Here is a 24,618-nt window from a genome sequence, read left to right as displayed (position 1 = left end):
ATGGTTGTACAAAAGAAGTTGTTGATGATTACTTCAAGACTGAGAAGTATTATCTAGCAGAGATTTGAACAACCAAGGAAATGAAGATGAAACTACTTGAAGATCAGTTCAGTGCTAGAGGAACAAGCATCTTTCATTTCAGTTACTGAAGAAATCTGGAAATGCAGTATTTGATCCAGAAAACCAGTAGAATTATTTAAAAGTCCTGGTACATTACTTATTTTTAGTTGTTAGTTGAGTTATCCTCTCTATTTAATTTATTTGTTAGGTTTAACAATCAAATAGAGGGAGATTGTTGGTGAGACTGCGTAGATGTATGAACAGTTACGAGATAACTCAACACTAGAACAGGACAGGTTTATAATACTACGTCTACACAAGAAATCAGAAGAAATGAAGACAAGGCAAATACAAAGAATCAAAAGATTTGAAGAAAGCTTGAAGTCTGTTTACAGGTCACTGAAAGTAGCTCATTAATATGTTCATGCCTCAGTAAAGAATAAAGGTTAAAGACTTTCAGGGTTTCAGAAATGATGAAGATTCAGTGTATAAGTGCTGCCAGAAGATTTCAGTGTATTGGCATTGATTGAAGATAAACAGTTTATGAAGCATGAGAATCTAAAGAATTGAAGATAAGGTAAGACAAAGGTTGAAGAAGACAGCTGTAATCTTGAAGTTATACTCAATGACAAGAGTTCATCTATATGTTTAATCATCGGTGAAGAACAGTGAATGAAGTATTCAAGATTGTAGTAGCAATGAAGACGTTGTCTAAAGTACCAAAAAGGATTCCAGTAAAAGCACAATTGGTTATTGACATACAGTGCTCGAATCAATAAAGTTGAGGCAAGCTTAACAATGTAATCAAGGCTATAATACGAAGACCTGAATCGGGGTTAGTCGTCTTTGAACCAGACCAGTTGCACTAGGCGTCAACAGCTTGTAAAAGGAATCTGGGCATTATTTTTAGAAGGATTGTTAAGTTGAGGAACGTACTTGGATTGAACGTTTATCTGTTAAAGTACGAGAAGTGGTGCGCAGGGTATACAGCTAAACAGCTTAGGGGATTGGCGTTGCTCAAAGTTTAATTGTTAACTTAAATAAATTTATTTAAAGGACTTTAATATAATTTATTTAATAAACTTAAAATGATTTATCTTATAAACTTAAAATAAGTTTATTTTATAAATCTAAATTAGTTTATTTATATAAGTTATATTTAAGTTAATTTTATAAATTAATTTAGTTACAATTTAAACTAAAAGAAAAAGAAAGAACAAAAAAATGAAAAGAGAAACAAATGAAAAAGAAAACAAAAAAAAGAAAACAAAAACAAAAGATAGAAAAAAAAGGAAAAAGAAAAATATAAAAGAAATGGAACAAACAAAAGAAAGCACAAGTTTGTTTAGTTTTGGTTTTGTTTTGTTTAAGTACATTTGTTGTACTAGAAAACTAGTTGTCGCCACAGGCAAATTACTCCCTCCCTCCCGTGGTCGCCACAGGGAAGTTAGCCAATTTTGGCTAAGGCAATATTACTACTATAGTCGCCATAGGGAGTTTGAGTAAAATAAAAACCAAGGAAAATAAATTCTATGTATTACCTTGGTCTCCACAGAGCACGGAAGCTGGTCGCCATAGAGTACTCATCAATTCTCAGCCACATATTTTATTTTACGTTCAGTTTATTTATGTGGTTAGAATTGAGCCACATATTTGAATTGAATAAAAAGACTACACTCAGCAGCAGATCAGATTCAAGCTATTAGAATTATTTTATGTTCATCTTTTCTCCCAAGAGTGGTGAAAAATAGCAGCAAAGATTTTCAGAGAAGTTCAAACTTTTTCAATATTCGTTTAACTTCTCACCAGAGTAACGTTATAATGCCCGATTTAATTCTTGTATATTCATAGGGGCATTATAATCGTTACCCGATAATTAAATCCTTAGACAAACAAATCTAGATCATTGTATAGGATTTGATTTGTAAATCTTTGTAGAAGCTAAGAACTTTATTGTTCTTAGATTATAGCCGGTTAATTCATTTACCGGAGTGTAGCAACATCCCTCGCGGATTTATATACGAATATATATTTCCCAAAATATCTTGTGTTCCTCATTTAATTCCCAAACACTATTTACCTCAAGAACATGGAACCACTAACCGAGCACTAAATCTATATCCGCTAAAGATTCGAAAAAAAATTTAATTTAGTGATTATCGTATTCAACCCCACCTTCTATGATAATTCGGGACCTAACACATATTACTCTACTTATCAAACACATGCCAATTATTCACATCACCATAATAATATTCACTTAAAATCAATCATAAGATTTATAGACTCACACTAATTTAAAAACCCGTGAAATTATAGTTAACCAACCTAGAAAGGGATGTATTTATACAGTACATAAACAGGCTTTTTAGCCCATAATCTGATTGGGCCTTTTATTTTTTTAAACTCTGAATTCTAATTTAAATAACTAATTAAGTCATACTTAATTAATATTTAAATATAATTTGAATTCTAATGAAATCAGATTTCTTGTTTTATTAATTAATTAAGTCCAACTTAATTTATATCATAAACAAATTTGAATTCATATTTTATTTAAATAAATTCTCCTTCAAGTGTTCTTTGTGTGTGACCCTATAGGTTATTATTACGTTGAAAATAATTTTATGATCCAATAATAAAATTATAAATAATGAGCGGCATCTAGTAATACATCATTGTTACCCAAGTAATAATAATAAATCGGTGATTCGATTAAACCTTTTGCGATAAATGTTCCATGTAATATAATCCTTTTAAACTTGATATTTCGGATTAAACTGAAGGCATGGTTCGTGTCATCCTCTTTATAATTTAATCTTTATTTTCTTGATCGATGAGTAGACTATATTAAACAAATCAATATTTGAGCACGACCATGCATTTCATAGTCTCACTCAAACAAGAGGCCAATAATATCACTCCTAAAATAGGAGGGTTAAATCTCATCTAGATCATTCATATTTCTCATACGATTCATAATATACTCAATGTCTACTTTTATTATTATCCGGTCAAGGATAACTTGTAATAGAATCAAAGTGTATTAATTCTCGTATAGAAATATAATGACTTCAGGTCTAAGGACCAATACATCATTATCACTGTGAGATTAACTTATGACACTATAAACATGCAGTATCTCACAACGGGTCAATCCAGCACCATGTATCTAATACATGTTCATGTGTTTTGATATTAGTATTACCATACCTATGATCAATGAGATATGATCATCAATCAACAAACACACTAGTCTCAATATATTATTATCATCCTTTAACAATAATACTTGACTAGGGACCTTTAGGAATATCAGTACTATTTTTATAATCTCATTTCTAGGTCACGTACTTAGAGATAGAGATTTACATATCATATTCTAAGGACATTTATTAATCTAACCTTTATCGCGGAAAATAAAGATTTTAAATTTTAAAAGAATAATCCATAAAATCATAATTAATAATCCAAATGTCTCATAGAATAAACATAATAGTGTTGTCTCTAGGGCACACACACTAACAATATTTATGGCCTTCTTATCCTTGTTTACTTCTTCTTGTTCTTTGAAAAAATAGTTTGCTGGATCTTTAGGAATGACTCTATCTGGACCAATATCCCCATCAGCAACAACTACTCATGTGGTGGTTTTCATAGGAACATGAGGACCATTGTCAATACAGTCCACATAGCTTTCATCTTGAGAAAGTAGATGAAATCTCATCTTCACGTTTCAGTGAGAGTAGAAATCATTGTCTAGAACTAAAATGTTCACAAATCCATCCTTCTAGTACATAATTGATTGTTTAGTTCATGATCTTTACACATTCTGCATGTTGAAGACATGCTTTGATACCAATTGTTATTTACTAACAATTCAACTAAGAGATTGTAGAGCGGGGGTTGAAAACAATCACCTAAATTTGAAAATCTTTTTTTTTTCCTTTTAAATTTAGGAATAACATATAAATAAACTGCTGAAATATAAAAAAACTGATATTTGAAATTTTAGGTGGTTTGTTTGTGTTCAACACTTGAGATATATATTGAAAAAATAATCTGTATAAATCATAATATAATTTAACACCTCCTTTTACAGTGTTTACTCTTAAGAACTCTCTCAAATATGCTCTCACAATACACTTATGTAAATTCTATTTCTTGAGTTCTAACACAGCTACGCTTGGTTTATATTTTACCAAGATATATTTTACTAGAAAACGAAATAATGCACTAATCTAGGTTCGGTAAAATAATTATTGAGTCTTTCACATATAACTTATTTAAACTGGATGGATTTTTCTTTGACATATTGCATTTTTAAATTCTCCAACTTGTTTGCACAGAAAAAGATGTTTCTTCTTCGACTTTCCCAAGCAAATAGAATTTTTGTTTCTTTCTGAGATTCCTTTCAACCCATGTGCCTTGACAGTTTGGAGTCAATGGTTAATGACAAGTCACTATCAATGGCTAATTCAAGTTTCTAGCCGTTGATAGTGTTTCAATCCTTATTCATTGAGTAAGTTTGGTTAGTCATTGAACATCTCTAGGCGTTGATAGAGTACTCTATTAGTTGTTGAGACTCACTTTATTTACAAAGAATTAAATGACATTTTGTATTTATAATTAACCATCTTATTCTATATATTCATTGAGTCAACATAAATTCTAATGAACGATACTATCAATGGCTATCATGAAATCTCATAAAAAGTGTTACAAATAACTTACTCGTTGAATGTTGATAAGGTACTATATCAACGACTACCCTTTAGGTTGACTAGCCATTGATGCTAAAAATGACTTAAACAAAATATAAGTTATGTGTTTTGAATATCATCAAAATTATACATAATTCCTAACAACAATATCCAAGATTTATTAATCCAAAAAACTGAAATCATGTCTAAAGTTTGGATAAAGCATTATATGAATTAGAATAAACTCTGAGGGCATGGTATGTAACTTTATCTCATTTTTTATTGGAAAGTGGATTCAGTAGGAATATCATTGATAAAACCTTATTTTACTTGAATTATGATAAATACTTGTTGTTAGTTCAAATCTACGTTGATGATATCATTTTTGGGTCTACTAGTGATAAATTCAGTCAGAAGTTTGCTAAGCTTATGCAGTCTATATATCAAATGACTATGATGTGAGAAATGATCAATTTCTCGGGATTACAAGTCAAACAAACCGATGAAGGTATTTTCATCCATCAAGCCAAATATATCATAAATTTACTAAAGAGATTCGGTATGCTTGATAGCTCAACCGTTACAACTATAATGACCATTGCAACCAAGATAAACTAAAATAGTGGTGCATTAGTATATATTACTAGCTATAGAGGTTTAACTAGCACACTCCTATATATAACTTCAAGTAGACCTGATATCATGTATACTAAATATATGTGTGCATAGTTCCAAGCGGATCCAAGCAAATAACTTCTAGTGGCTGTGAAGAGAATATCTAAGTATCTCAAATGATTAATGAACTTAGGTCTATAGTATCCTAAATGATCAGACTTTAAGCTAATTGGCTACTCGGGTCTTGATTTTACATAATGCAAAATAGACAGGAAAAGTACAAGTGGTAACTTCCAATTTCTTGGTGGCAAATTGGTTTTTTGGATGAAAAATTAATTATTGGATTATTGGTTAAAATATTCTAAAATTCTATCTATTGTGATAATCAAAATGTCATTGAAATAACTAGAAATTCAATATAACATTTCATGACAAAGCACATCACAGTATAAGGTATCATTTCATTATAGAACATGTGACCTAAGGTATAGTGATATTGTATTTTGTGCTTATAATTCAATAGTTGGCTGATATATTCACCAAATTACTCTGTGAAATAACATTTACTGGATGGGTTAATAAATTGGGACTGGTATCAAGATATTTTCCTAATACTGACGGTTAGGTAAGATGTGACAGGACAAATGTGAATCAGAATTTAGCATGCGATAATAAGTTGTTAAAATAACGATGCCAGGTATATATTGACACAAATCCCATAGAATATTTAATTCTGAGAATTTGATCTCTAGTATGAACAATAATTATAAATTTTGATAGTCATTTGATAAGTCAAAGTCTAGTCAATTGTCAAGTTCTGATGACTGATAATTTGTTAATTGACTTAATTCAGTAAATGAATTAAACAGATAGTTGTGAAACTAATCAGAAATATTTTTGTTACTAATTGATTGCTAGTGATTGTACCAATTTTTGGGGGAACCAATTTCTGGATCGTTTATATATCACAGAACCCTAAAGAGGGAAGGCGCATTAAAATACATATTCATATCGATTAATATTTGCATGTAGTAAGCAGTAGACAAAAACGAATTCATTATTTTAAATGAAATCATCCCTATAACCTCATACTAATTAAACATCATAATCTTAGAGAACATTATTTTATAATACTATCATACACAATCAGAATTTTTACCTCTTACAATAGCTTTCTGGTCACCGGAAGTCTCAACTCACCCTTGCCCTATTATCCTCAACGCTCTCCAAACTCCTTTGGATATTCTTGGCTGGATGCAGGAGTCCTCACACGGTCTCTTCCATATTGCTATTTCCCAAGGTATTATTTTCCTGAATTAATCCTGACTGTATATGATACATATAAAATAATCTTTTCTATTATTATGATGTATTCTTAGTAGAGTTTATAGAGAGTGAAGAAGTTTAGCCAGACATATTCAAAGAGAGAATTGAACTTCAGAAAAAAAAAATTTGATATCCTTTACATTTTATGTATGGACTTATTTATAGTAGTCCTTCTATATGGTTACAGATTACCGGGATAACCGGTTTCTTTTACATAATTACTAATAATTCTCTTTTGCAGGTTTTTTCCACGAATCTTTTATTTTCTTTGTCTGCCATTTCTTTGTCTGCCATTTCTTCTTTTGTCGTCTCTTCATATTTTCTTCATCTTTATCTTCTGTGTCTGCCATGATATCTTGCAGGATCTGTCATCTTTTCCAGGGAATCTGCTTTTCCTTTTCTTCTTTTTCCATTTTTGTCATTTTGCCTTGATATTTTGTTCACTCCGTCACAATTTATCTATCTTGTTTGACTTTTTGTGATCAAATTGACTCAATTTTGACCGTAAATTAAATATCAATCTTTCATTATTTTAAAAAACTGAAATATACATATTAAAGAAGATTGCATGTACTTTCTAGTGATATAATTTTTATAATTTTTTTCGATTATATACCATATGAAATATTTGGTCAAGATTGAGTCAATTTGATCATAAAAAGTCAAATATAAGAGATAAATTGGGACGCAGAGAGTATTCGTATAACCGTGAACATTTGAAACTCCACTGCTACTTTTATAGAAATTTTACAATTTCACAAACACTTCAATAGAAGTCAAATTCACATATATGAAATTCCATTACACTTCACCGAAGACGTTAAACTCAAACAACTTCATAAGAATTCTGTTTAAACAACCACCATCTACTGTACAACATTAATAGAGTTGATTGGAGTTTCGTTAAAATTTTAGTGAAATAATGATAAAAATAATATTTTTTTGGGATTAAGTGACAATAATACATATTTTCAATATCGTGGCCATTTTTACCAATCAAATACTCATTCTTAGATTGGGTATCTCAAAAGAAAAAAAATTATTTTTATTTTTGTAAAAAAACATTTTTCAAAAAAAAAATTAGTTGAAATACCCAATCTAAGAATGGGTATTCGGGCATATACCCAATCTGAAAAAGCGTATTTCATATACCCAATCTCAGAAAGCGTATTTCAACTTTAAAAAAAATGGTTTGAAATACCCAGTCTGAGAATGGGTAATCGGGCATATACCCAATCTGAAAATGGGTAATCGGGCATATACCCAATCTGAGAAAGCGTATTCCAAATACCCAATCTGAGAAAGGGTATTCCGTCGATATTTTTGGCCACATTTCTCAAATTTAGTATTTTGGTCACAAATTTCAAAAAAAATGTTATTTTTAGCCATTATCCAATTTTAGTAGAGTCTATTTTATATTTTCCAATATGCCACTTAAAGAAGATAACGGTGATCTAGAAATTAAATGGGGAAGCTCGAAGTCATTTGGCTTACACGGTAATTACTGAAATTTATTAGCCTATTAAGTTGATTGAAAACCTTGTAATAAGAACGATCCAGAACAATATCAAAATAGGATTGAGCTATGGCTAAAATTTACTGCCACATTCCCCATTAAAGCTGGACGCATTGCCCATTGAGAAGCCTAGCTAAATTTATCAGTCACTAGGCATCAAGCTAGTAAACAATGTCGTGATATCTAGGCATGCGTAAAAAATGTTAAGCAACCACAAGTACTAGGAACTTATATCTGGTATAAAAGCAAACCAATTATCATTAGCATTCTGCTAACTGATATGTGACAGGTAGATCATATGTACAAAAGGCACTGTAAAACAATACTTATGCACAACCTTTTCCCTATTTATGTACATCCCTAGTACTAGATTGTACAAGTAACACTATGAACAAAGCATCATGACTAAAGCCTATCTCCCGTTTTCTCTATCAGATATAAAAAACTGAAGAACAGCAAACCTGGAGATATATTCACACCAATATCTAGTTCCTTTAGTTTCTATTTCGCAGACTACCCACTTCAAGATTTATGAGTAGGACCTAATCATTTTGAGATTTTGGAAAGTACTTGCTTTAAAGAGGTTCCCAAAAAGAAAGCTTATCGTTTTCTCTTGGGGCGGAGTTGGTGAATTACTTGTGTTCTGTCTAACATGTAGTGCGGTTTGTCCAATCTGTCGCCGAATGGAATCAACTATTTTGGGCTCAACTGGATTTCCAGTGACATCAGTGACATAAAATGTATCTTTAGCTTTCCCATTTTTTGTAGAAATTTCTGCTCGTTTGATGCACAAACTATTCTCCCTGAATATCCTGGTAATATCTGACAAAAGACCGACTCGATCTTCTGTAAAAAGTTGTAGCTCCAGTGCCTGCAAAAGCTAGCAAATATTTAGAGCAGGATCAACCAGTAACATTAATGTATCCTTATTGAACAGGCACATATTCTATTTTATCATTTAGTAATAGTTGTCTATATACTTCAAATGTTCGTCTCTCAATAGCAGCTTCAAGGCATTGCATGACACGAACTCGTTCTGCCTCTGAGCTTATGGGTATACCATCGACATGTCGGATATAGTATTCCTACACCAAAAAATGAGATCTATTACATTCAGAAGATACTAGCGAGTAATCACATCCCATATAAGCTGTTTCATCTCTCAAAAGCAGGGGATCATACATTAGAACATGAAGCTATGAAGATTTCTTAAAGGTACCATTTAATATGTAAGAAAAAAAATGAGGAAAACAACCAAACTACTTTAGTCTTCAAAATCCTTTTGTATTCAATATCAGTTTACCTGGTAAGCTTCCAAACTCCCAGTGTGAACTACACCGTGGAAGACTACATACTGCATGTCAGTTAGAGTGCAGAGAGTGTCAAACAGAAGCTTAGGTCGGTCCTTAGACCTCATAGTTATCACACTGTAGTCCTTTTCAATGCAATTTGCAATATTTATGTGTGGTCTTGAACTCCTGTCGTCACTTTTGCCATCTCTAGAGCTTTCAGTTATTTCATAATCCCGGTCAGCAAACATAATTTGATGTAGTCTTCTCTCCCTGTGGGTAACACCAGCTGATGAAAGGGTCATCTTGGCAGTCTTCAAGTCACTACTTCCTTTGAGAACATTTCGAAGAAGCTCCTTAATTGTTGATAGACGTTTTGGGTCTTCAACGGCACATCCCGTGCTGTCATCAGTGACATAAACCACAGCTGCGGCTCTAGCATTGTGCGTCCATATCTCGGCATTCACCACATTACAGTGAAGGTCTGTAAGCACTGCACACACTTCAGAGAGTAGACCAGGTCTGTCCATTCCGGCTAATTCAATCGAAGTGTGATTTTCAGATGGCATCAGTCCAACAGACCCTCTCAAAGGAGACACGAAAAATGTGTCACTTTCAAGTGTCTGCACATATTAGACCGGAAAACTATTCAATAATTTGTAAGAGTACTCGTAAAGTACAGGATAAGCTCATAAGAAAAGGCAACAGATAGTTTTCAGCCCAAGTTACTAATGAACAGTCCCACTTTCCATGTTTGGCAATGTACGGTTATGTTTACTATCTTTCTAAAAGCCCAAGATGCTAAAAAAATTCAATATTCAGTTCCAGTAATGTGAATTCAGTTACCTTAACTCCCAAATTATTACTATTAGGTGTTCCCCTGATACTAGAAAGTGGTAAATACGAAATCCAATACACCCAACTATTTATTTAGCAATCAAGCCAAAAATTTCCTAATGCTTTATGTTCAAACAATAATAAAATAGCAATCAGTTGTCTTGAGAAATAGTACGAAGAGAAAGGAATACACAATTGACAAAAAGGCTGCTTACCTCTTGAATATATGTTAAAACTTCTTGGTCTCGAATCTTATATCCATCCCGATCAATCACATGAAACACTGCAAAATACATTAAAATTCGTGAGATTCAAAAGAATAACTCATTTCAATTTTATAAATTACAATTAATAAACAAATTTAAAAGTTAAAAAAATCGATACCATCCATAAACCATCCACCATCGGATGAGATGTATGCCTTGGTAATAACAAGGTCCAAGTCGGTAAGAACTTGGACCACTTCAAGCAAGATTCCATGCTTGTTAACACTGTCAACCTATGTACAAGTGACAAACCACTTAATAAAATCATGCTTACAATTTAAGCAATACAATAAAGCATACATAAACATGTTCTTAAAAGCTAAAAGGACACACAAATTATACCTGAATAATAGTTGCATCAACACAAGAATTGTTCTCAATTGTGACCCTGTTTCAAAAAAGTGACAAGTTGAAAAATCAACGCTCAAAATCGTATTTTAAATGGGGGTTTACTTTTCTTCAATAATAATTAAACCCCAAAAATTATTTTAGATCAAAACTAACTAGACAATAAAAAATATACAAATTAATAAAAATAAGCAAATTAAACATGATGATCTGAAGAAAAGGGAAAATTAACCCAAAAGTGCAGATATAGATACATGTATAACAGGGGGGATGAGATTAACCTGGGTGGGTTCATTCTCCTGATAAACTTGGCATACTCATCATCCATTTCCTCTGAAACCAATATGTAAGTGTGTGTGTGTGTTTTTTTATATAGCTACAAAGAAAAATCGGCACGAAACAAAAAGGTGGAACAAGAAATGTTTATACGTGTGTGCAGGTAGGTAGGTTTATATACAGAGAGAGAGAGAGGAGTGTATATAATTGTTTGCCTGCCTCCAATATGTGCGGAGGAGCTATTACAGAGAGAAAGAGAGAGACGAAAGACTAAAAATAAAAGTTAGGGAGATTGCTGAGCAGTCGGTAAAACGTAAGATAAATAAATTTACATAAAGTAAAATTTTATTGTTGTGCACTAATATGAAATTACAACAACAATCCTGTCTCGTTTTCTGTGCATCACATTAAAATCAATGTACTTAATATTATCATTACTATATTTTTACATGTATCTTCTTAAATCAAACTAGGTGGAGAAACCACGTTTCGCGGTTCGAATAATTTTTTATTTAAAAATGATGAGAAGAGATATATAGAATATATTTTTTATATAAAATACGGTATTATAAGTAATATTTTTTGAATTTTATTTTATATTTTCAAAATTAATAAAGTTTGATGTTAGATTAAAAATTCATGTATAAAATATATGATTTTGGTCGATGTGCCTGTCAGGAGTTTATAAACTTTTATTTTTAATTTCTAAATTTTTTGGATTAGTAAATGTTCATGTGTATTTGTAAAGAGAGATGCAAACAGAATAACATTTTGAAAGTTCAAAGACACATGTTGCCAAACTCAATTATTTTAGGCTCTTTTAAAAAGTATTTCTTTATTTTTATTGTTCATTTTTAAAAGACGTCGTTTTTTATCCATTGTATATTAAAAGATTTCTAGTAGGTATTGTATGAAATTTTTATTATAAATATTAAACCTGCACGGGTTAGCAATATTAAAAAAATGACAAGCCCACTTGGGCATTTCTTTTGTTGTAGCAATTTTAACTATCTCTGCTATATTAGATAATTGACAATAGATATATTTGCCATCCGACAATTAAATTATATTTTAAGATATTTAGCCTGGTAAACTTACTTTAAATAAAAATTTAGCAATTTACTTTCAACTTCAAGCGAGGTGAACGAATCAAAAATTTGATCGAGTTCGTCTTCCTTCAAAAAAATACAAATTATTTAGGTAAAAAGACAAAACAAAATTCTTATTCTTTATTTTTGTTCTCGCTCAAGTTTAAATAACAAAGTAAAAGCTATTCAAATGTTTAGGTTTGAACATTGCATGGAGCTCTTCGTATCATCATCACATGGATTCAAAAAATATCTTAAAACTCCAATAAAATCTTCAGCCCCCATTTTTCTACCACTGCATCTATAACTATCATCCCCTAATTTAATCTTGCAAGTAGAGATGCTTTCTGCCCTTTCATTTCTCGCGGACTACACAGGTTAATCAAAACTGACTCGTTTAAATAAATCAAGACACTTGAAAACAGGTGCAAAGAATGTCTTATATTAAATTTACAATGGCTTGTTCTATACAAGTTTTTAAATATAACATGAAAATGCCAGAAAAATTTCAAGAGGAAAAAAGCAACAATATTCATTAGGGCTGAGCAAAAAACCGGAAAAAACCGAACCGCTTAAATCCGAACCGAAACCGAAACCGGAAAATTAAAAACCGAAACCGATTTGCGGTTTCGGTTATACGTTGCAACCGAACCGAAAAAATCCGAAACCGATCCGAATTATTAAAATTGATAAATAAATAATATATTTATATAATATAAATTTCTAAAATTAATACATATATCTATATATATGATGTTGGTCTATACCTGAGCTGTGGTTTTTTATGTTCCAGAATCATTGCTGCATTCATGGTGTATAGGTGTATAGGTAGGATGTTTTTTACGTGCTTTCAACATGTGTATTAGTTAAATATATTATTTATTGACTTAAATTAGTAAGTACTGAGTAGTTTGCTTGTTGTTCTTACTTATAATAAGAGCACTTGGAAAGAAACATGAAATATACGAGAAACTCTATGTTGAAATCTATTTGCTATTTTATTCAAAACTTTGTAATTTATTACTTCATAACAGATGTACCTTGTAATTTTTTTACTTAAAAAATTTAGTTGTCATATTTGTATTGTTAATTTTGAGTAATGCGGTTTTAAAATCGAAGCCGATCCAATTAAAACCGAACCGATAGTTTCGGTTTTCAATTTTCAAAACCGAGGGCATGCGGTTTCGGTTTCGATTTTGGCCAAAAACCGCCCTGTAATAACCCCAATTTTTGAAATTTTTGAAACATGGATGAATAGTAACATTTGCTGATGATGCTGATTAAGGAAAATTATCAGACAACGCTATATAGGAGTACTGTTATGGAAATTCTAAGATCGTATTAGTATTCCATAAAATAAATAAGTGTATGTAAAGATCGTCAGAATCCAAATCCGAACACTTTGATTTTTCCCGAAAATCCACCAGATACCGAAAGAATTGAGTATAAGGTAACATGATTAAAAGGAATTAAATTCAGGGATTATAAGAGATGATCATAAAAGGAATATAATGTATTGAGAAAGGTTAAGGGAACCCAAGTAATAAGATCCCGGGTATGATCCCTCAAACGATAAACGAGAACGAAAGTTAAGCGAACCGTATAACTGATCAGCGGTCATTAGCCAAGTAATTAGGGGTTAATCAAAGAGGTTAGTGGGTTATGATGTCATCATACCAATAAGAAGAAAACAAGTGTAAAAGGATGACATAATCAAGATGACCTAAGCATGACCTAGTAGATATTTTGAATTGGTGGAATATTAGCCAAGTGTTTTTAACCATGGTAAATTCTAAATATGGTTAATTAAAATAAAAGAGAAGAAACCAAGTAATTCACCACACAAATACCTAGGCAACCAAGCAAGAAGCATTTTTCTGCCCATTTTCATCTTTGCTCTCGGCTTTCAAGGAAAACGCAAGGAAGAAAAATCCAAAGTCCAAGCTCCACTCAAGCATAAATTCCATGGTTTGTTTTTATGGATTCTACATTTCATAACTTAGCTTGGGTATGATTTTAAGCTCTTGATTCAAATGGATTCATAGCTAATTAATTCACCAAAGATTAGGGTGAATAGTGTTTTCAAATTTTAACTTTGTGTTTCTTGATTTTATTTGCAAGATCAAGGTTATATAAGGATAGATCAAGGTTCTTTGAGGCTCCCTAGTAACTTTCCACCCTCCAAGAAAGGTATAAATCTTCACACCCTTTAGTAATAAGTTTGAATGTTGAAGTTTGGAGATGGTTTGGATGGATGAGTAGTAATTTGAATGATAAGCATGATTCGAGCTTGATTGTTAAGTAGTTTAGTTGAATTTGGAGGTGTTATAATATATGATTGGATTGAGATCCTTGAGCTTATTATGACTGAAATCAGTAGCATTGATGTGTATCTTGAGTTTTTATTGATTGGTAGTTGGATTGATATTATTTCGAATGGTAAAAATTTGGGAAATCGCGTAAATATAGCCATCGTAATGTCCGATTTACTTTAGACTATTTTTGCTCTTAACATCAGGACCCGAGAACTCACTGTTAGGTTTTGACCATTGCCATGATTAGATAGTTCATGTTACGAGCTTCGTTTTGATATGTGGTACGTTTGAATCCGATGTACGGTTTAGGAGAAACGACCGTTTTAAGTAACGGCGTTTCGCGACCGAACCATTACCCCTCGCCTTACTTTGAAACCTTGGTTAAAGACCTTAAATGACTAATTGGGGTATGAAACATTTATGTAAAGTGGATTAGGCAATTGGTAAGGTACTCGCGAAAGAATCGCCTTAAAACCCTTAATGGCTAATTTATTAAAAATGGTGGAGCCAAAGGTACTCGAGCGACTTAAGTGAATCGTTAAGCGCGAAAGCGAACGTTAGGACTCTAAATGGTTAAAGTCTAGTTTCTTAAGCGACCGGGGTTTAATTCCGACTTATGTTATTGTTCATAGGTTATCGGACCCACTCTAAGCTTAAGTCTATCCGGGAGCACTCAGGCAAGTTTTCTACCCATTATACTGTTGTTGTGATGTATATATGTATATGCATTATCTTGTGATAAGTGCATGATTCTTATTAGCAAATCTTGCGATATATTGGAGCATGTTGATATGGTATATATGCATGCCTGTTTCATAATCTTGATATCTAATTGTTGATGCAATTGCTTATAAACTGCATAATACCTATGCTAGAGATAAGCAGTAGTTGCGTATACCCTTAGTATAGGGGACCCAAAGGTAAACATTTTCGAAACCGGGAGTCGATGTTCCCGAGTATAATATATATATATATATATATATATATTTATATATATATATGAATAGTTTTCAAAACTATTATTCGAATAAGGTTTATTCGATAACTTTATTTTACTTAATGAATATTATTTTGAATATTCATTCAAGGGCTTATGACTTTGTTTATTTTATTAATGAATATTATTTTGAATATTCAATGGAGGACTTATGACTCCGATTATTTACTAAATAATATTCTTTATTTTATTAAAGAATAATGTGTCGATAATCAAACTTACTTTTGATTATTCAAATAAAGATATTACTTTCGTATAAGTATATCTTTGGTTATTTAATATTCATTTCAAGTATAAGTTTTACAACTTCTACTTCAATTATTTTTATAAAGATTATTCTTATGGGAATTTTATTTAAATAATAATATTCAGATATTTTCTAATATATTGGGACTGATTTATTTTATTAAATCAGCATCACTCCAAACATTCTTAAAAATGTTTTCGAGTCTTCAAAATGATTTTAAAGGTTAGGGCGGATCTCAAAACTCATTTTTATATTTAAGATCCTCCTTTCGAAGGGGATTTAAATACTCGCTCAAAACCTGAGGGATCCGGCTCTGTGGTGTATTTTATATTTGCAACAAGGTTGCTACTCTGATAAAAGAATGTTTGATTACTTACCCAACACTCGGGAAGTAAAATTCTTGGAACAAGTTAATCCATTAACAGGCATCGCCTGGGAAATATCGGTGAGTTTTCCTTTCCAACTAGATACGACTTCTTGGTGGAGCCGTATCAACAAGTTTCTACTTGGGGAAAGTGGGGACGAGCTTTACGTTTCAGAGTCATGGATTTCATCTGAACTAGGAGTGGCGTAAGTGGTCGAGTGGCGCCGGCCCAGCCTAATTATATTGGCCCAAATGGCCTGGAAGTTCCGCTAAGACGGTCCATTCCTTAGGAGTCCAGTGTTCGGTTGACAAGTAAATCCGACAGGTTCTCCTCTACATGTAGAAAATGGTGGGGTTGTACTACTACGACTGATCATCGTAAGTGGTCTTCCTGGCGCGGCAAACTCCCGTAATGAGTTCATCATCCAATTGGATATTTCTGCAACACTACCCAGAGCACTTCGATAGAAAGGCTACGGTTGGGCGATTGTTGAGTGTTGGCAGGGTCGAGTTTTCAAAATGATGTTTGCATCAAATGTAGTATCTCGTAGCTTCATTTTATTTTGATGATATTTTAAAGATTGATTCTATACAAGTTTTGTCTTGTAGCTTAATCTATGGGATGAACTATTTATACATTGAACGGTGGTAGTTCAAGTAGTATTCGGAAAAGATATAAGTATATTGGAGTATCTTGTAACTTCATCTTTTAAACTTATATCTAGTAAATGATTATCTTGTGCATGTCAAAGATTTTCAGAAAAACGTTGAGACAAGGTTAGATATATGGGATCACCTTGCAACGATATTTTTATACAGTTATAAACTGGAACTCTGTGGATGTTATACATGTCAGAGGATTTCAAAGATTGTGAAAAGTATATATATATATACTAAATATTTTGCGACTTGGTCGCGTTAAGATATCAGCTTGGTTCATTTCTTTTGACCAAGACTTTCATGAGTACTATGAGAATGCTCATATATTGTTAATCAGTATACATATTATTTTGGTGGGCTTATTGCTCACCCTTGCTTTCTTCTTTCATCACACAACAACAGATTGAAAAGATGAACAGGACCAAGCTCCCGATTCGCAAGCGTTTAGGAAACGTTCCGCAGTTTCCTGTAGGCGTTGATGCCGTTATAGCCGAGGTAGGATCTACCAATAGGCTAGGCTTTCAACTTTTGATGTACCAAACTTATGTATATTTATGAATTGTAATAATGGCAAGGAATACGTAATTTATTCAGAAACCCTTTTTATGGTGAAATGGTTTATAATTGTGGAATAAGATGACTTGTGTTATTTTTGGATATTCATCTCTGAGACTATAACTTGTGGTGTGTGTGTGTATATTGTGGGGTCACAGTACGCAGTAGTTGGTTGACTGTTAAGATTAAGTATTGATAAGGGAAATGGAACTCGTGACAACCCGAATCCCCGACCCCGGATTTGGGGGTGTTACAGAAATGGTATCAGAGTCAAGCGTTATAAACCTCAGAGATGATATGACGTTAAAATAATAAGTTAACTAAGATAATAAGAACTCTTGCCAAGTTCATAGTCGGGCTACCTAACGTAGTACTGACAGTTAAAACCCTTATGGGAACCCTTATAAATATCGTGATAGAAGCGTAGTTCGTTATCGTAGATGGTAGCGGGACTCCGAACCCTGAGGTTGAGGAGCAACAACGCGATGATGTTTTATTAGTTATTGGAGATCAGATTGTGGATCCAATAGATCGTCCTAATGCAGGACCGGATGATGTTCATATTGAGGATGTAGTGGTTGAGGATGTTGTCCTAGATGGGATTGTTGTTGAGGAGGATCTCGTAGAGGATCCTAACAAGAATGAATAAAGGACCATTGAGGAATTGATGACCATGGTTAGGGAAATTACCAGAGGTAGGGTTGGCCGGTCACTACCGGAGGTTCGTTCAAGTTTGTAAAGATAGTAGCCCCTTTAACGTGGCTTACTCGTAAGACTGAGAAGTTTGAATAGACAGAGAAATACGAGAAAAGCTTTTAACAACTGAAGCAAAGGTTGGTGACGGCCCCTATGTTGGCATTGCCGGATGGAAAAAGGAGATTTTGTGATTTGTATTTACGCTTTGCATAAGGAGTTAGGGTGCTCTTATACAGCACAACAAGGTACTCGCGTACGCGTCAAGAAAATTAAGGGAATATAAATTCGATATCCCCACCCATGAGCTTGGGCTCGTGGCAATAGTTTTGCCCTAAAGATTGGAGGCACTACTTGTATAGAGAGAAGTGCGAGATTTACCTAAGCCATAAGTGCTCTAGTACATTTTCACGCAGAAAGAGCTCAACATGCGCCAAATGAGGTGGTTAGAGGTAATCAAGGATTACGATTATGAGATTCTTTATCATTCGGGGAAAGCCAATGTGGTGGCTGATGCCCTTAGTAAAAAGGAGAGACTCAAGATGATAATGTCTTTAAGAGAGTTTATAAGAGGTTTTGAGAAAATGGAAATAGAAGTGAAGGTAACCGGAGCCGGTACCGAAAAGCTGTTTGAGATTGCAATACAGCCCGAATTATTGGAAAAGAACAGATTGTGCCAGAAAAAGTGATGAATGAAGGCAGAGAGCCAAAAAATAGATAAGATATTAATATCGAGAAAGATGATAAGGGAATAATGAGGTATTCCTACAGAATTTGGGTTCCAAATGTTCAAGAACTTAAAGATGAGATCTTAGATGAAAGCTAGTTTGAGGAATAAGATTTAGAGCAAACCCTGAACGTGATAGTCAGGGAGGTCACCATCAAGATAGAAGGAACCCATAACATGATGAAGTGGAAAATGAGGATTTAAAATATGTAGGATGACCCCGATTATGGGGAGGAGGAGGGAATGTTCAGACTAAGGAAACAGAAGTCGAGTAAGGAAAGGAGACCCGAGACGGTACTCCTATACGAAAATTTATGGACCTTTCTAGACAGAACTTAGACTATTATCCCCAACCACGACCTTAAGGAAACAATGCGGTGAGAAATTCTTTCAGGACCTTTAAGTTGCTAAGCTCTCAGAGTTCCAAGGAACAAGCTGACCCAGTCGAGGCAAGAGCCTGGCTAAAGGAAATATAGGAATCATTTGAGATTCTAAATGATTGACGAATCACAAAAGACTATTTTTGTCACTTACCCTCCTAAGAGAGGCCACCCGCGGGTGAAAGTCCAAGGAAGGCACGGAGCCAGAGGTTACATAAACTGATTAAAGTTCAGTCAATTGTTTTCAGGAAAGTACTTCCCAAGGTTATGGAGATAGTGTAAAAGCTTTAGAGCCAGAAAAAAGGTGGACGAGTATGATGAATTATGAATCTAAGTTGTAAAAGTTGTCAAGATTCGTTCTGAGGACACAAATCCAGAATGACGGGATGTTTGAAATCAATGCTTATGTTGTGTTGGTTCATGAAATAATGATAAGAGAAAGGAAAATAAAAAGAAACTGAAGTGGAAAGGAATATAAAGGCAATAGAGTTTGAGGAATGATAAGGAAGTTGGGTATGAGGAAACCCTAAAGACTCGTAGCAATAGAAATAGAAAAGTATGTAATCGTTAGGATGAGGGTGATTCACCATGAGTTAAATTGATGGTTGAAGGCATAAGAGATACATATATTTTATCCCCTGTAAGTTGGGAGGATTTGAGGAAACCTTGAGATAGTTCGAAGGATAAATATTGAGACGCGGATAGACTGAGGAGACAAGGAAGTAAGAAATTAGGAAAATTGGATGAAGGAAGTGACCTTCAAGAATGTGAAGTGTAAGACCGGTGGCTTGATACCCAGGATGGGAGACGCCAGGTATGAGAGATATCCAACATTGAGATGACTGTTGAGATAAACAACAAAAGTAAATACGGAATTATTAAGAAGAAGTTCACGTTGAACACGACCAATATCTTCCAGAACATCCTTGTTATCGTTACCAAATCAAGCAAGAAAAGTAGATAACCGTAGTTATCTTTTGGAGGCCATATTGATTGACCTCATTTTGAATACAGATGTTATTGTGAAATTAGGCATATACTATCGAGGTGGGAATGATTGAATAAGACACCCTTATCAGGGATATATGACTTGATTTATCCATGGAAGGATGCATGTACCTTTTTAAAGGTGGCATTAAAGATAGAACATCGGTAACTTAAAATGAATCCTAGGGGAATGCATAAAGGTTGGCATTTCACCCTTAATAGGGATAGTATGAGTTTTGACAGTATGAATTGGAAAGGATTAAGGTAATAACAACCTTTAAGTATCAGTGGGGAAATTTTTCAGAAACATATAGACAATGGTTCTAGTATTAGTAAAGGGTATTTCGATATGCCCTGTATCTAGGGAATACAGGATGAACGATTCAAGGATAACCTTAGAGGTTTTACAAGGAGAAAGGTAATATTCAAAATTCTCAAGAGTAAAAATGTTGATAAAGGAAATATGACGTAATTATAATGATGCCAAGTGGGGCACGTGTTAAACCACGAGAAGTATGGATCGAACCAGTAAAGGTCAAAATTGTTCAGGGCAATTAGGGCCTAAGATAAAAGATGTTCTAAGTATGATTGAGAGTCAGTCGTGACAGTGATTAACCTCTAAAGACTGAGGCAATAACTTATGGAAAAAAGGTGATATTTTTTTTTACTCATCTGATTTTAAGGAAAACATCTTCACTCAAGCAGTGATTGGAAATGAGGTAGAAAATTTAGTGAAGGTGGTTAAAATGACATTGATTGTAAGGAAATATTACTATCAGGAAGGGCCAAAGAGGTGGCCGACACTTTAAGTGTAAGAAGATAATTATAGGCGCTTGTGCCAAAAGAATACAGTGATGATGGTTAAAGCTGTGAAGGTTGTATTATGGTTTGGAAGATTGACATTCCTTCTGATGAATGTGCAATACCCAACTGTAATAGTAGTTTGGTAAAGGTTTAATTCGTGTAATCGCCATGAGCGGGCTATCTATCCTAGAAGGTCCTATATTGAGAATAAGCCAGGACCATGTTTCAAAAAGGACTAAACAAACCTTTGAGTTAAGTCTTCTATTGAAGGCATATGATTAAGAATGGTATTAACCTGCTATCGTTGCTTTGATTGAAATTCTTCTGCAATTTTATCTGCTTAATGTCATGTATGTACGTCAGGATCTGGAATGTTCTTCATGAATCATGAATGGTGATTATGTTACCTTCTTAGAAGAATTCTATACGACATGTATGGACTCCGTATGGTTAGCTATTAAGATTTCATGGAAAACGAATGGCGACAGTAGGTCAGCGGTGGACCATAGTAATGCAGCAATGATTCTGCGAGTAAAGAGTCGATTACAACTGTGAGAGTTGTATTGGAATGGATGTTGAGATTAAGTACCACTAATCGGGTTGTGGTGATGTATAAGTTATCATTGATAAACTAATTAAGTAGATTATTTACCTATTAAATACTTATTCCTTCTTATCAATAGAGAGTCGTATTACTATACGAGGAAGGTTGCGGTACAAGCATAGAATTCTAGTAACGATGATGTATAAAATGAGATTCCGGATTCGATTTTCGATGTCGAGGGAGTTTCAAAGGTGATTGAGTATAAGCTCGAGGAAGAGCATGGGTCCATAGAATGATGGACGGAATAGCAAAAATATTTAAGCATGCAAAATGCGATGCGATAATACTTGATGTTGATATATATACACATATGTTTTGTTCTCCTATGACAAACCTCTATAGTTCAGAGGTAGGTTCCAAGCCAGATATTTTGTGGCAGTATATTTTTTTTTCATATATACAATTCTCTTCAATTCGTTCTTTTCTCTTCTTTTTATTTCATATAAACTGAGAAGAACAACCCTTCCAGAAGGGGAGGTATTGCCGAATGACTATCTATCTGTGTGATAGAAGCCTAGTAGGATACCATCTATTGTTTAATTGCTTGTCAAGTACTAAAGGCTGGCCACCTTCTATACTAACTATGCAATGTAACAAGTGTTCATGATCATAGTGATCTCTCAATAAATTCTTTTACTTCTATATGAAGGACCAAGCTTTCGAAGATGGAGGCAGCTAGAGAGGAAGTGGTACCAAGTATGGTGGTATTCCGATTCTAACGCATTCATGATACTAAGGTTGACGTGGTTATTAAGAGGTTATAGAACGCTAACGAGCAAAAGTATAACCAGTATAATATTAGGAACGGAAGGTAGTAGCGATTACGAACTGGAAAAGAATGGGTATTGAGAAGCAAAAGCTCTAATGCTAAAAACTATAATGAGAGTCTGTGCAATAGACTTGAAAGAAGTTGGAATGATCACTTAACGTGGATTGAGTTTTCTCACGATAATAGATCGTATGTCAGGTATCGAGATGTCGTCTTATGAGATCTTTGAGGGAAGAGAATGTCGATCTTCCTTATGTTAGGATGAAGTTGTAGAGCGCAAGATGCTCGGACCAGCAGTGGTCCAAAGGACCAAGAATATAATAGATCTAATCAGAGGACGGTTGGGAGTAGCCCAAGATGGACATAAGAAGTATGCTGATTTGACAATGAAAGGACAAAGAGTATGAAGGAGGGAACCTTGTATTGTTAAAAGTATTCCCTTAAAAAGAATGGATGAGGGTTGGAAAGAAAGGAAAGTTTAAGTCCACGAATTGTTGGACCCTTGGATATATTAAGACGTATTGGGAAGTTAGCATATGAGCTAGCCCTACCCCGAACATGTAGCAAGTCATAACGTGTTTCACGTATCAATGTTAAGGAAGTGTAATTCGGATGCTAGATAAATAGGGGCATATGAGCGCATAGACATGCAACCAGACGTAACCTGTATGGAGCAACCAGGAAGGATTATAGATTGAAAAGGAACAAGTGCTTAGGAAAAAGGTTATCGTGCTAGTCAGGGTGTTGTGGCAGAACCACAATGTGGGAAAAATTACGTAAGAGTTAGAAAGTGCAATGCTAAGAAAGTATCCCTACTCAATTTCTATCTGATTCCGGGACGGAATCCTTTTAAGGAGGGGAGACTGTAATAACCCCAATTTTTGGAATTTTTGAAACATGGATGAATAGTAACATTTGCTGATGATGCTGATTAAGGAAAATTATCAGACCACGTTATATAGGAGTACTGTTATGGAAATTCTAAGATCGTATTAGTATTCCAAAAAATAAATAAGTGTATGTAAAGATCGTCATAATCCAAATCCGAACACTTTGATTTTTCCCGAAAATCCACCAGATACCGAAAGAATTGAGTATAAGGTAACATGATTAAAAGGATTTAAATTCAAGGATTATAAGAGAGGATTATAAAAGGAATATAATGTATTGAGAAAGGTTAAGGGAACCCAAGTAATAAGATCCCGGGTATGATCCCTCAAACGATAAACGAGAACGAAAGTTAAGCGAACCGTATAACAGATCAGCGGTCAGTAGCCAAATAATTAGGGGTTAATCAAAGAGGTTAGTGGGTTATGATGTCATCATACCAATAAGAAGAAAACAAGTGTAAAAGGATGACATAATCAAGATGACCTAAGCATGACCTAGTAGATATTTTGAATTGGTGGAATATTAGCCAAGTGTTTTTAACCATGGTAAATTCTAAATATGGTTAATTAAAATAAAAGAGAAGAAACCAAGTAATTCACCACACAAATACCTAGGCAACCAAGCAAGAAGCATTTTTCTCCCCATTTTCATCTTTGCTCTCGGCTTTCAAGGAAAAAGCAAGGAAGAAAAATCCAAAGTCCAAGCTCCAGCATAAATTCCATGGTTTGTTTTTATGGATTCTACATTTCATAACTTAGCTTGGGTATGATTTTAAGCTCTTGATTCAAATGTATTCATAGCTAATTAATTCACCAAAGATTAGGGTGAATAGTGTTTTCAAATTTTAACTTTGTGTTTCTTGATTTCATTTGCAAAATCAAGGTTATATAAGGATAGATCAAGGTTCTTTGAGGCTCCCTAGTAACTTTCCACCCTCCAAAAAAGGTATAAATCTTCACACCCTTTAGTAATAAGTTTGAATGTTGAAGTTTGGAGATGGTTTGGATGGATGAGTAGTAATTTGAATGATAAGCATGATTCGAGCTTAATTGTTAAGTAGTTTAGTTGAATTTGGAGGTGTTATAATATATGATTGGATTGAGATCTTCGAGCTTATTATGACTGAAATAAGTAGCATTGATGTGTATCTTGAGTTTTTATTGATTGGTAGTTGGATTGATATTATTTGGAATGGTAAAAATTTGGGAAATCGCGTAAACATAGCCGTCGTAATGTCCGATTTACTTTAGACTGTTTTTGCTCTTAACATCAGGACCCGAGAACTCACTGTTAGGTTTTGA

General features: G+C 33.7%; 1 protein-coding gene across 2 annotated transcripts; it reads right to left on the bottom strand.

Moving 5' to 3' along the window:
• Window positions 1–8,438: 8,438 nt before the first annotated feature.
• On the bottom strand, window positions 8,439–11,533 carry LOC141712970 (ACT domain-containing protein ACR6-like). Of its 2 annotated transcripts, none has more exons than XM_074516126.1 (7): window positions 11,242–11,533; window positions 10,955–11,000; window positions 10,731–10,845; window positions 10,562–10,629; window positions 9,524–10,132; window positions 9,201–9,305; window positions 8,439–9,100 (listed from the first exon to the last, which is right to left on the bottom strand). In XM_074516126.1, the coding sequence occupies exons 1-7, from the start codon at window positions 11,286–11,288 to the stop codon at window positions 8,750–8,752; spliced, it is 1,341 nt and encodes a 446-aa protein (XP_074372227.1). In that variant the 5' UTR covers window positions 11,289–11,533; the 3' UTR covers window positions 8,439–8,749. The 2 variants fall into 2 exon arrangements, with proteins under 2 accessions (XP_074372227.1, XP_074372228.1); XM_074516127.1 differs by having other exon boundaries at window positions 8,439–9,091; window positions 11,242–11,531.
• Window positions 11,534–24,618: the final 13,085 nt, after the last annotated feature.

This window comes from Apium graveolens, chromosome 3 (assembly GCF_009905375.1).
Source record: "Apium graveolens cultivar Ventura chromosome 3, ASM990537v1, whole genome shotgun sequence".
Lineage (NCBI taxonomy): Eukaryota > Viridiplantae > Streptophyta > Magnoliopsida > Apiales > Apiaceae > Apium > Apium graveolens.
This window is presented reverse-complemented; position numbering and strand designations above follow the sequence as displayed.

Bases quoted from the DNA above. Each gene is read 5' to 3' on its own strand.
- LOC141712970 (XM_074516126.1), bottom strand. From the start codon at position 11,288: ATGGATGATGAGTATGCCAAGTTTATCAGGAGAATGAACCCACCCAG. The intron at 10,133-10,561 runs GTAAGCAGCCTT...TAATATGTGCAG, and splicing joins TTTTAACATATATTCAAGAG to ACACTTGAAAGTGACACATT. The intron at 9,101-9,200 runs GTATATAGACAA...AATATTTGCTAG, and splicing joins TTGAGAGACGAACATTTGAA to CTTTTGCAGGCACTGGAGCT.